Consider the following 13,435-nt stretch of genomic DNA (forward strand, 5'->3'; position numbering starts at 1 on the left):
TTTAAATAGCTCATGTGCGTGTTTTTCAGTCTTGGCATGTGTTAGCAGCCAGAGCCCTAATGTACTAGGCATTTTTTGCACTGTATGGGGTCAGTGACAAATGCACATTGAACACTTGTAGTAATTAGCATCTTCTCTTTCTTAGGTATCGTATGTACAGGAAAAGCCAAACAACAGGCTTCCCTTCGCTAATCACAATTTTTTCAGCACCAAACTATCTAGATGTATACAATAACAAAGGTAAGAATTTAATTCCTGTTAAGGTACAGTAGACTGTACTTCTGTTTACTCGAATATGTTGGTGTCTTTTCATTCCTGTATTTATCGGTTCATGCCCATTTTCTTCCTCTTTTATTATTTCTTGCCCATTCCACTTATTATATAATACAAACCTAATTAAATTCATTACAGGCAGATGTATGCCTCTGAACATATCTGTGTATTTTAATATGCCTTAGGATATTTCTGTATTTTGACTGCAAGTTATTAAGTAAATGTTACACGGGAAGCAAAACTTATCGCAGCTCTATTAATGAAGAAGTACATTAAGAAATGCTCTGGGTGAGATGTTTAAAACCTCGTGTTGCTTATAATTAATTATCTGTTCCTTGTTTCTTTCCAATAAAATTATTGGAGTTTGTATGTGCAAACTGTCTAGCCAGTTAAACTTTGACAGATTATGAGTGGATAAAGCATGAGATGGATGTCTGAGTTCCTTTACATTATGGGGGTTTTAATCCTTGACTACTAAAATGTAGAAAATTAAATATAAATAGCCAAAAAAATTAAAAGGTTACTACAGAAATAAGAGTCGGTGGTCACTGTAAAAGGCTCCACTGAATACAAGTTTTTGCAGCTTCTTTGAATTTATTCATTTATTGCATTCCTGGAAATCTCTAATGAACTGGAAAAAAGAATCATATTTCTAAAAGTAGAGTTTTCTAATAAACCTGTCTTCCTATATCTTGAAATGACCAGTACTGTTTACTTTCTCCTAGTCCCCATAATGATAAAATTATTTGTGTTTCTCTATGAACAAAGTAAAATAATTCTTCCTCAGTTATATTCTTGAAAGTTGCTCCCTTGCAAAGGGATCAGTTTCTCTTGCAAAGGGATATTTTTAATCTGGACGCTTGTTTGCAGAGGAAGCAAACTTGCAAAAGAAAGCTTTCTTCAGGCATTGTTTCACGTTATAAAATTTATAATATAAAAGCTTTTATGCCATGAACTGTATGCAAGGGAAGGAAGCATTTCACTGCTGGATAATGGGGTTTGTACACCTCAGATTTTTCAATATGCCTGTTAACTTGTGGAAAAATTAATATGTTATTCTGCAAAACCATACAAGCAGAACTGTCGGTAGCTACTTTCGTGAAAGTTAATGATGTAGGGGCTCTGCTAGCAACCTAACAAATGCAGGATGAAGTAAGGAATGTGTTCATTTTCTTGGTAGGATCGTTGCTATTGGTGTTTACTCTCCTGGTTGGCTGCTTTGGGTCAAAGGCTGAGCAATCACAAGTCTGTAGAAGGAATGTGGTAGAAAGTGTTCACCTTTTGTTTCTTAGGCATGGGAGCAGTTCTGTGCAATGAAGGCAGCGGGTGAATTATGTGAAACTTTGTCTTGAAGGCAAATGTTAAAAGGAAAGCAATGATTCACAATGTTCAAAACCTTGAATTTGAAACCACAGAGTTTGGGTGGTAAAGAGAAGTGCCTCTCTGTTATCTCCATTTCCAAAGAGAGCATCATTTCCCTTGTTCCAGGATGCTCCACTGTGGCAGGCAGGTCTTACATGTGATGGAAAGCCTATTTTGATGGAAAGCTGTGCACCATTTGCTGAGGGGTTACCTGTGGCCACAGCTGGAGTTGGTGTGCACTGCCAGCAATACCTGCTCCGAGTGAGCTCAGGCAAATCAGCACTGATGCCACATCAGCACCCATGTGCCTCTCCTTAATATATAACTTCATGTGAATTCAGAGGCTGACCTTTAGCAGCTTTGTAATGGAACTCCATTGAGATTATCTGCCTCCTTTTCTCTCATTAGAAGTTTTGACACATTATTTCATGTGACTGATTGCGCTGGCTCTTGGCATTTAAAGTATATCATGCATAGTTTATCATGCTGCATTGCTCATACATCTTTATCTGGATAGTCTCTGGGTGCTTGCTTCCCTCTTCAAGGAAAAAACCCACTATCATAATGAATGAGTCCAAAACATGGCTACTTGTTGGCTTCCTTGGTTTGCAGCAAATGAATTTACTGAGAGTACAGTTTCTAACTGATTTCAGGAGAAAAAGGAAGGTATTTCCATCCAGAGGTGTTGTCAGGGCAGTTGCTCTAGCTGACTCATCATGCACTGGTGCAGAACCTGATTGATTTTTACAGGTCATCTGGAGGTTTGGTTACTGTCAGTCCTTGAAAAGGAGTTATTCTCCTACTAGTAAGCACCTTCCTGTCTAGTATGCATTCTCAGTCTTCCTCTGGTTGTCAGCCAACAGTCACCCTGAATAAATTCCTGAGAGGCTTCAGCTCCCACTGACATTAAATGGGTCATTTTTAAATGCAGTATTGTTTAGGATAAATACATTTTTTTAAAAGCTGCAAGAGGTTAAGAATGCCCATTTTCTCCCCCAGGTTGATAGTTCTCACACCCATTAAAGCAGATGTAGTTTCTTGAGCTTCTTCAAAGCACTTCAGGCGTAGATCTGTTTGACAGCTTTATCCAGGGGCCCCTTCAGTCCCTGCTGGAGAGCAGCCATGGGATCAGATCTGGGATCAGATATGTCCTCAAAGAGCAGTAGGGAGGCAAGGATATCAGTGCAAAAGAAGGTTTGACAGGAGTGGCTGAAGATAAGCTACCCAAACAAACCTGTGTTCAGCAAATCTGCTGTTAATAATGCTGCCGTGGAACCTCTGCATGGGCTGCCTCACAGTGCTGACCCACCATTGGAACCTCCTCTGGCTGTGCTGGGTTCTGGCACCAAAGGGAGTTTTCTGTATCCCTTTGGTTGCTGGCTGTGGCCTCGTGCAGGCTGTGTGTGTCACTCATGCACATGTGGCTGCAGCTTCTGTCACAGCCCCAGGCCACACACACAGAGCTTCGGATGCCAGTGGGAGGTTTTTGCAATTGGGAGGCTCCTGTCAGGGCTTCCCTCTGTAGTTAAGGGAGAGACAGAGAGATGCTTTCAGAGGGTGATTCAGAGACTCAGAAACTGCCTCGATATTGGGAGCCTCGTGTCCTCCTTTTTCCATTATTATCCTACCCCATTACTGGGGGTAATTATTAATTCCTTCCATATTCATTATAATGGAAAGCATTGGCCAAGGGAGGGAATTTTTATATGGTTTTTGGCAACTTCTGAGCTACTGTTCAGTATCTTCATAGCCTTCTCAAACATTTCTTCTTTATTTTATTGAAAGGCATAGAGATAAAGATACTCAAAGATTGTTATTAGTGCTCCTTACAAGAAATACCAGTGCATTGGTGATTCTTCTAAGACTGCCGCTTCTGGAGAGAAAGCTTATGCAAGAAGATAAATGTTAATTGATTTATGGTAGTTACCAGTGACTTCAGGGCCTCAGAGATCATCTGTGCTGATCAAGAAACTCAGAGAAAGTTGTGTAAGTACAGATTTGCCCCTGGGCTCCAGGGTGCCTATAGCTATGAGAAATTTTCAGTAGCAACAGAATAAGAGGGTGACAAAAATTACCTTGTGATATGATCTGGCCTTGTATTGTGTCTAAACTTTCATTCCTGCATCCAGTATTTCTTAATGCCTTAATTAGGGTTTGCTGTAATGCTGTTTATGCACACCTGCCCAAAAAATTTTAAAAAATGAAAATCAAGTGAAAGATTCTACAGAAGTTCTATAGAGGTAGAAAAGTTACTTGTAAAACACTGGTAATACTGGCATTTTCGTGTCTGGCTGTCACTTCAGTAAGTGTGTGCTTTTTGGCTGAGTGAGCAATTTTAACTTGCTGTTTAAATACAGACTATTATCTTTTGAACACTTTAAAAAATATTAGGTTTTGTAGTGGAGAGAGAACCACCAGAGAATCCGAAGTTATTGAAGAAATCCCCAGCATGAAGTTTCTTCCAACGTGCTGCAACATACATGCGTTGTTTCCAAAAGGAAAAGCAGGAAAAGGGAGTCAGTATGCAGGGGAGTTTGGGATAATAGAAAAATGAAAACCATCTGTAAATCTGTATGCCTGTTAATGTATCATACGTTATATGTCAGCATGAAGTATACCATTTGGAAGTGTACCTGATCCACGTGGATCTAATAGGAAAATTCTTTTCACCCAGAAAAAGACAGAGTAGTGTACCTGGAAGACAAGGATGATCTGTGAGAAATATTAGCACTTTGAGGGGAAGAAGAGAGATGTAACCTCTGTTTGCCTTATCAGTTTTCTTTAATGCCTTATCTCTGCAGCTGTGATGAGTTCTTGTCACGGAAACAAAATCTTTTAAAGAAGAGTTGTCAGGGTATCTAGGCCATCTCGTTGCTGATGCAGAGAAGTTTGCCAGAAGTGATTTTTGCAGTCTGTTGATTAAATCTTGAATGTTGCTCTGCTGTTTCTTTGCAAGATGCAGTTTCACATGTAAAATAAAAATCTTTAAAATTTTATAAGGAAAGCTATTTCCACCTACAATTATCTTCACTTCTGTACTGGATTATTTAGGCCGTTGCCTTGTATAGTAAATAATTTTTGTCCTTTGATAATATTTAAACTCATTTTACTAACCCTTATACCTGACCTGACTTGGGCAGAAAATGCTGTGGTTACTTAGCAACTCTTCTTGAGAAGGCATTGTTCCCAGTTGCACAATTAATGCTGAAGTTCATTTGGCATTAAATCAGAAATTGAAATTCTTTCTTAGGTGTGAAGAATTTGAGGGACTTTTCACTGATTCATTTTCTAAATGCAGGATGAGCTTTCTGATAGAAAATTACAAGAAAATTAGTCGAATTGTTTGCTAAAAATATTTTTAGGTTGTTCATCTAAAAATATTCTGGGCTAGTATTTCTACCAAGCTCATTTTTTCCTCTGATTGTGTTTTTCTGATGGAAATGCTATTAATTCATTTACCCCGAAAAATTATTCGGCAGATCATGAAGCAGGATATGTAATGTCTTTGAGAAATTCTGAGCTATCTGTCACACAGTTTAATGTTGTTCACGTGGCTTCAGGCCTTAACCTACCTCCAAATGTATAATCTTTTAAAGCCCTATTTGAGATGCCAGAGGGTCTGAGACATCCATTCAGATCTGACAGGTGTGACACAGTTGTTCCAGGCTCATCTTTAACTGAGGGAGACCAAGGAGGTGCAGCACTAGCACTAGAAGGGCTGTCCCCATTTGTAGCCAAAGGAAGGAGGTTTCTTACCTGCACAGTTTTCAACACCCATATTCCCAGCCTTAGGGTAGCTGTGATGCTTCCAGCTAAACGGTACAAATGCCCTTTGCCTGCTGCATTAGTGTTTCATTTCACTCTGATGTGATTTCAGCATCCAATATCTCAGTTTACCAGCATCGGAAAGAAGCGTAATGTCATTTGGGCTATCTGCACATCTTCACTTTACAAAACATTAGCTTTTAAAACTTCTTTACAACAGCAAGCACCAAAATTAGGTTAAAATGTGTGCATCTGTTAAGAATAATGAAATAAGAATCTTGCTCTGGTTGGAGATTATACATGATAATGGCTGGTGGCTTGGTCTGCTAGCATCTGTCTGAGTATGTGTTTGGAAAGAAAAGTATTGAGGTTGCAGCCTGGAATAATAAGCAAATGTTGGCTAGAGTCAGGTTTTCCTCTCTCTCTTACAAATTTCATAACCAAAGGAGCCCATCCCACTTCTGTCTTCTCCATCAGTGACTGTGTGACCTCCACTCTTGTAACCTTCAAAAGCTGTGTGCTCTTTCATGGCTGCTGGTTCTCCTGTAGCTTCTTAGGCATCGAGCTAACGTGGACTAAGGAGTGAAGCAGAGGGGAAACCCCCAGTCTTTTCTGAGCCAACAGAGGGGGAAAAGAAAGCTATGACCAAAAGAAACCGCAGAGGCAGATAAGCTCAGAGAAACTCCTGCAGTTATCTGAGAAGCATTTTCTACTTGATCCAGGTGAAGTTTTCCTCTTCTGACTACTAAGTAGTAGTAGTCAGAACTGTACATTCGTAACAAGAGCTGATTTGCATGTTAAATATAATCTTCATTACTTACATAATAAAAATATTGTGTGTGTGTTGTACTTGTAAATTACAGATGTTTAATTGAAAATGCCAAGAAGTATTTGTGATCCTGGTAACTACCCTATTTTATTTTATTCTTTTAAGAGAAGGGTTATTTTCCAAGGCTTCTCTGTTATTACCCTGCTTTAGTGTGTAAAGCTATTTTGAAGTAATTTGTTGAGAAGAGGTACAAGTCATTTAGAGGGGAGAATTTTTTTAAATACTATTATGAGAACTTTACTTTGGAAGTTACTCAGGTATATAATAAAGTGTTATGAGAATATTTGTGTTACAGTAATCTTAAATTATCTTCCTTTCAAAGGAAACAACCCAACTAAAGCCATTTTTATTTACGTTTATGTTTTGCAACTGTTTTGAATGGGGTTCAGGCTTTTTCAGAAGCCAGTTTTAAAAAATTCCTGTAAAAATGATTTCTTTATTCATATTTTACAGAATTTAGAAGTAGACTTAATAGAAAAATTGAAGAAGTAGTGGGAAGGGGAACTACCTCAGCTCACTAAGATGATGAATTTGAAGTTTTAGTCCTTCTAAATGAATCTTTACAACCACTAAGTGGTCCTTTTTGTGTGGTTTTGACTAATTTTTTTCTGTAAAGCCACAAACTATTTATTTTTATTATGCAATTGTGTCACAGTAATAGAAGAAGAATGAATTTCGATCTGCTGCATGTGATTTCAGCCAAAATCTGTTGGAAATATTCAGAGCATTGACAGTAGTTTTCTCATTTTTGCTAATAGCAGTATTAAACCATTTTTTTCTTCTGCTGGGCAGCCAATTGACTGCCAGTTGTCAGACTGGAATGAGCAAGAGTCAGATGTGGTTTATTTAAATGGAGGGTGTCTGCCTGGCAAAAGTTCACGTTATTGCTGTTTTCTGTGTCTGTCAGTGAGTATGTTTCAGAAACTCCCAGGTCACTCTGGACTCTGTCATTAACCACGAAATGGAAGACGTTTAACATCCTATTAAATATTTGTGAAGCAACAGCCTAGTGCATGAAAAAAAAGGTTTCTTCTCTGATTGACACACGGTCAAAGAAATAATCAGCAAAGGGAGAAATAATCAGAAGGAATTGTTCAGCCCCTTCAGCCAACACTGCATTTCCCACAATGCTGTCTCACATTGCAGCTGTGCAACTTTATTGCTGGCTGTTAAGTGATAACCAGTCCCTGGAACTACATTCCTCCCTGGGGAGACAGAAGTGGGAAGGCTGGAGGAGAGGGGAAAGCATAGTATGACACACCTTATGTTGACTGTTTTTGTTCCTTGTGTTGATTAAATATCCTGCATGCAGTCTCCTGTAACTGCATTGTTTAAAGAATTTCATGTATTTAAGTCACTTTGGTGATAATCTCAAAATTACCTTTTTGGATTACCATTTCAGATATGAGCCTGAAGGCCATTAACAAAAGTTAACACTGAACTTGGTGCAGTGCTTTAAAAAGTGGGTGTGGCATAAATACCGATATTTCTGCCTGTGAACAGACATAGTCTGTGTGTTTGCGTGTTGATAAGAATGATGAGAATGTTAAATGGTGCAAGACAAATTGTATTAGTATTGATTCATATTATAGGGAGCACATTTTGGCGTGCTTAGAGTTTGTATAATGTGAGAAGCAAGTGTCATCTCAGGTACAATACTGTGAATGAAATATGTTGAAAATGTCCATCAGAAGAGCAGTGTTCAGATTCTGAGTCATAAATGCTTTTTTCTGTTATCTCCAAAGCATGGTTGTGTGGAGCTCAGATAACTGTGAAATGGGGGGCTTTGAATACTCTGCTTCATTCCTCACTGGTGGCAGATCCTAGAGCTCACGTTCTTGACTACTCAGAGATATTATTTCATTACCAGCCTGTCTTAGTGGCAGGGAAAGCTGTTGACACTGCTTTCAGACTGAAAACAGCTTTCCACTTCAGTGAGGCTTTATCCTACTATAACTAGCATTCAGGTGGTGCCACTGGATCAAGTGGGTGGAAGCTGGTGAGCAGCTCTGTGAGCTGTGCATCCTGTCCAAGTTCCTGGTCTGGTTAGCCAGTTACACACATGGCTGATGTCTCTTCAATTTCTTTTCTTTCTACCTTCCAGCTGCAGTATTGAAATATGAGAACAATGTTATGAATATCAGGCAGTTCAACTGCTCCCCTCATCCGTACTGGCTTCCAAACTTCATGGATGTGTTTACCTGGTCCTTGCCGTTTGTTGGTGAGAAGGGTATGTATGTAAATCAGTTCTGTTCACAAAGGCTGCAAAATGGGTTCTTAGTCACTGTGCATGTGGCCTCATTTATTTTAAAGGACAAGAATAATTTGAAGACGGGTGTCCTGTTTTTGAAGACAAAGTTGTAGAAATGGGGCTCCGAGGAGCAAGCAATTACCAGTGGTTAATCACACTTCTCATATTTTTTTTATAATTTCCACTCTTTCCAGGTGATGACGCCTTTATCTTTCTGCTGCAGAAATAGATTTTATGGCATTGCAGGCCAGAGGTGCATTCACTAAACAAAATTCTGATTTGTTTTTCTCTTATAAGCTCTTGAACATCCCCTATACTGTTATACTGTGATATCACTTACTGCAGAATGGATGTCTCAACAGACTTCACTACATGGGGTTACATCTTTACTCACATTACGTGGTGGGTTGCTTTTTCATCAGCAAACACAGAGCTGGTGATATTAAGAGCCAGTCTGACTAACTGTTGCTGGAAAGAGTAGAGGATGCCAGTAGGAAGAAAAACTTGCTCCTCAGCCCCTTCTCTGCACAGGACATGTTGTGCCTCATTGCTGGCAAGAAGAGTCTAAAGAACACAAATTATATTTTATTGAAACCTGATGCTCTTGATGTTGCCTAAATGCAGCTTCATGCTGTGAATGGCAAGCGCACAAAAGGCATGAAGACACTTTGGTCTAGCGTATTAAATTAATACAAAATACAAACTGCCTAAACCCCAAGTCATTTATTCAGTGCCCAAAATGAAGCTTGCTTTGATCCATCCATTATAGAGTATTGCTGCAACAGCAATTACTGCCAGAAAACTCTAATAAACTCTTAAAAGCTGCTTGGAATAACAGTTCTCTCTTAATAGGCAACTGGAAATACAGCCAGCTGTGTCTCATACCTGCAGTCATGACCAGCTTTGTTTTGAGCTACTCTTTTGTTTGAGGAAAGCTGCTGGTGAGACACCTGAGGTCTCTGTGGACAAAGCAGATAGACAATGAAACAGGGATTAACAAAGAATAGGCAGCTGCTTGCACTAATGGAGACATTACATAATCCTCAGTGATGCGTGTTGCCGCCTCTTGTGAAGCAGATAAAACGCTTTCATTTTTTTTGGCCGTAAACTCAGCCAGGCTGTTTTTAGGTTGGGCATGTTCTCCACACATATTGCAGTCCTGTAAGGTGTTCTGTAAGGTCACTTTTCAGAGGCTTCCCATCAGCAGCCTGCTCAGGTGGGGCTGCAGGATGCATAGTCAGTATTGCTGAGGTTCTGACAGCGTGGTGTTCCTCATTCTTCTTACGTCTTGGGGCTGTTTTTTCCTCCTTCATTTCTTCCAGTGGTCACACTTACCAATTTCTTGGAAATTTTAGAGCCCAAAGAAGTGAAATCAGTATTTTCCTTTCTATGCAAAGCGATATTCAAGGATGTAAGAGTTGGTGTTCTACACAACTTGTTATTTATTTCCTTTTTTCTTAATGTAGATTTTTTTTCCCTCAAAGGCCAACCAAGGTAGGAAGCTGTTAGCTTCACTGGTTGTTGTTAATGTGGAAAGTCTTTCCACTAACACTGTCAGAGGAAAATATTAAATCCTTCACTAAAGTAGGAAAAAATCTAGCTTTGTCCCACCCTTTTAATTTTCCAAGCCTTCATAGTAGTTACAGAAGAGGATTTTAATAACTGCTTGACTAAAAAATTTAAAGTTTCAACTTGTGTAGCCTAGTACAAGGCTAGACAAGGCTGGTAACACTTTTAATGTTGCTTACTACATGTAGCTGTAGTGAAGTTTTTCTTAATCTGCTAATTGCTTCACGTTTTACATCATAACTTTGGCCTTTTTGTTCTCTAAGTTGCATTTTCTTGATTTTCATTTTAGCTGGGGTTGTTTTTTTCACTGTTCTTACTCTGTATGCTCTCTGGTTAGTGTCTCACAGTTATCTCTCTGGAAAGAAATGAGACTAAGGTAGGGACAGCCTGTGGCTGACCCTTTCATGCCCAAGTTTCAAAGTAAGCAAGCTGAATATGGTCTAAATTTTCCAATAATGATGTATCTGTTCAACATAGAATAGTTCCACTTCTAAGGAATGTACACTGTCTGGTCTATTTCTGTTTGTCCCTTGAATTCAAGAGACACCAAGGACATTGTACAAAGGTTAATGTTTCGTTGAACTTGAAGTAGTGTCCAAAACCTGGATAAATAAAAAAAATCCTCTATGATCCCTCTTGTTGCGCCTCTTTCCACTGGAATGTTGTTCCCATTTGCTGGGCAGGGAAATCAAGTCCTATTGCAGTTTAGGAGCAGGAGGAGAGGGGTCACTTTGTTATCCAAATTGAGTGAAAACAAAAAAATGTGTTGAGGGGGAGAAAACAAATGTTACCTACATCACTGACAGTTGCAAAAAGAGAGATCATTAGCAGATTTTTTTTAAGTCTATTTGTTGTGTTCATTGTATTTGGAAAAATATTTGCGGAAACTTGTACTTTTTATTAGCTACAAAGGACACTTTCAACTTCTCATACTACAGGTCCTGTTGTTTAAAAAGTGGGTGCTGTTATTGTGCTGAATTTTTATTCACACTACTACAGCTGGAGTTGGCTCTCTGACAGACCAGGGAAGCTTAATATCAACATTTTGCACTTGTTTTCCATTTTAGTGACAGAGATGCTGGTAAACGTGCTGAACATCTGCTCAGATGATGAACTGGGAACAGAGGAAGATGGATTTGATGGTAAGAGCCTCTACCCTTGGTTGAGATTGTTTGTCTTGGAATTGCTTTAAAAGTTTATTTACTAACCGTGAAATAATTTTCTGAGTCCCAGTTGAGTTCTATGCCACTAAAAGCAACTGTTGTGCTACACTCCAATGGATTTGCTTCCATTATGCTTCAGAAAGAATTAATGGCTCTGCCCTGTTCTAAACCATTTCTTTATCTCATCCTTCTGGTTAAAAAACCTGCATTTCCCTCCACGAAAATCTGGATTATATTGTCATGAAGGGGTCAGATAATCTCATGCAAAAGATCACAGGTATTCTCATAGTGAGTTTCATTATGTCAATGAAATATGCTTCCTGCAGAGCTCCTTCCCAAAATGTTGGTACTGCGACTTTGGAAGACTTGCACTTGAGGTATTTCTTTAGTCACTTCTTTTGATGCACTTGGGTGTCTAAAAGGCTTTCAAGAGCAATAGAATCATTAAAAATAAGCTTATAAACACAGATAGAAAATGTTTTAACGTGACATTTCTGCCAAGAGAAAAAATGGTCAGTTCTGTTATCCTTTGGGTTGAAGTTTATATGATGATTAATTGCCTTGTACCTGTTGGTTTGACTGTAAATGGTACTTTATATCTTGAAACTTGTAGATTCTTAAAAGTCAGTTTATTTTCTTAGACATAATTTTCTGCTAGGCTCTGCAAGAATCAATAGCAGCTGTCTAAAATGTCCCTTCTCAATTGAGAAAAGCTGAAAAAATCCCGTGTATCGCTGACGTTCTTGCTCTGAATGCTCTCAATGTTTTAAAAAAAATCTATGAAAAATAATCATAGACAATCTATCCAACAAAAGTAATACATGACAAGGACAGAAATACTCAGAAATAATTTTTAAGAAGAAGAACCTGGAAAAATCTAACGCTACTGAATTTTCTCAGGATGTTTTAGGCAGAATGAACGAACTAGGAGAATGGAGAACTTTCAAGTAAGACAAATATTTAATGAAGTTGTAATTAATAATTAAGATTCTCTTTTAAAGTATTTATTTTTAATCTTTGGAACAGGAAGCTAGATCACAGGTTTTGCAAAACATTTCCTTTGTGATGGAGAAGACTGGTATAGATGATAGTACTTTGATTTTATTCTGAAAAACCAGATAGAATTCCCTGTTCTGCATCGGCCACAGATTGTGGACATGAACAATTATCTTGCAGGACTTGGGACAAAGACTGAATTATTGAAACTGGTAATCAGTGAAGAGAAGAAAACACCTGTTGGAATATTGTGCCCATTTTTTTTTCCTCATGAAATTTAAATAAGACACTACTGTGTAATTAAAGTAGCGTGTGAAATTGTGTGGAGGCATACGATGAATAAAAACTATGTCAAGTTAAATACAGTAGCAACAAACCATGTGCTTAAAATCCTTGGCTCAAGAAAGCTCTTAAGCACAGGCTGAAATCCCACTGATTGCAATGCCAAAGCAAAGACTTTGTGGGAAAGATTTCTAAATTAATTCAGCCTTGGCCTAATACTTCCTTTTAAAGTTGTACTGTAATCTTTCATTGGGCATAGACAGGCCAATGCCTGTACTCTTTTTCTAAAACTTTGGAGTGTCATCATTCCCATCCCCAGGTTACAGTTCAGGAGCATGTTTTCAAAAGCAGAATCAGAAATAGGGAGGTATTAGGGGTCTTGAACAGCAGCCCTCTGCAGCTGTAGGAGGTCTTCTGTGTTTTTTCTGAGAGGCGAGTGAACCCCCATCCCACCTCCCTGGGAGTTTTGCCATGGCACTGCTCCACACTTGGAGTTTGCAGCATTGCAGGTGTCTGAGCAGGGAGAGGGCTGGAATGCTCTGGGCTCGCATGTGTGTGTGCTGTGTAACAATATCTAACAGCAGTAAAGTTTCCAGCTGAGGAATAACTAAACCATTCCTGCTGCTGTACCACTAATACAGTTACCTAAATCTGCTCTCAGGTCTTGTTGTATGAATGATTTCTCTGTGTAAAACACTATGGTAAGGAAGATACTAGAAATGTAGTTGTCTTTAGCATGTGTAGCTAAAAACCAGAGCTGGCATATGTTCATGTCTGCTTTCCCAGGTAATCGGTCCCCTTGGAGCTGTAAAATGGGCTCTGTGGCACTGGTGCTGCAGCTTGCTGTGGGCTCACACTTTTACCTACAGCCCATTGGACATTTTAGGCTCATGGGGATCATGCACATGGAAGAGACTGAAAGATTCTGACATAGAAGTAAATTTG

General features: G+C 39.0%; 1 protein-coding gene across 2 annotated transcripts in view; it reads left to right on the forward strand.

Annotated features, from left to right (window-relative positions):
- The window catches only part of PPP3CA (protein phosphatase 3 catalytic subunit alpha), a 171,458-nt gene that overhangs the window by 141,129 nt on the left and 16,894 nt on the right, over positions 1–13,435 (forward strand). For both annotated transcript variants that reach the window (XM_038136261.1, XM_038136262.1), the window contains exons 8-10: positions 146–240; positions 8,334–8,459; positions 11,117–11,191. In XM_038136261.1, the coding sequence (XP_037992189.1) occupies positions 146–240; positions 8,334–8,459; positions 11,117–11,191 (296 nt within the window). The remainder of the gene's footprint in view (positions 1–145; positions 241–8,333; positions 8,460–11,116; positions 11,192–13,435) is intronic.

Source organism: Motacilla alba, chromosome 4, assembly GCF_015832195.1.
Source record: "Motacilla alba alba isolate MOTALB_02 chromosome 4, Motacilla_alba_V1.0_pri, whole genome shotgun sequence".
Taxonomy (NCBI): domain Eukaryota; kingdom Metazoa; phylum Chordata; class Aves; order Passeriformes; family Motacillidae; genus Motacilla; species Motacilla alba.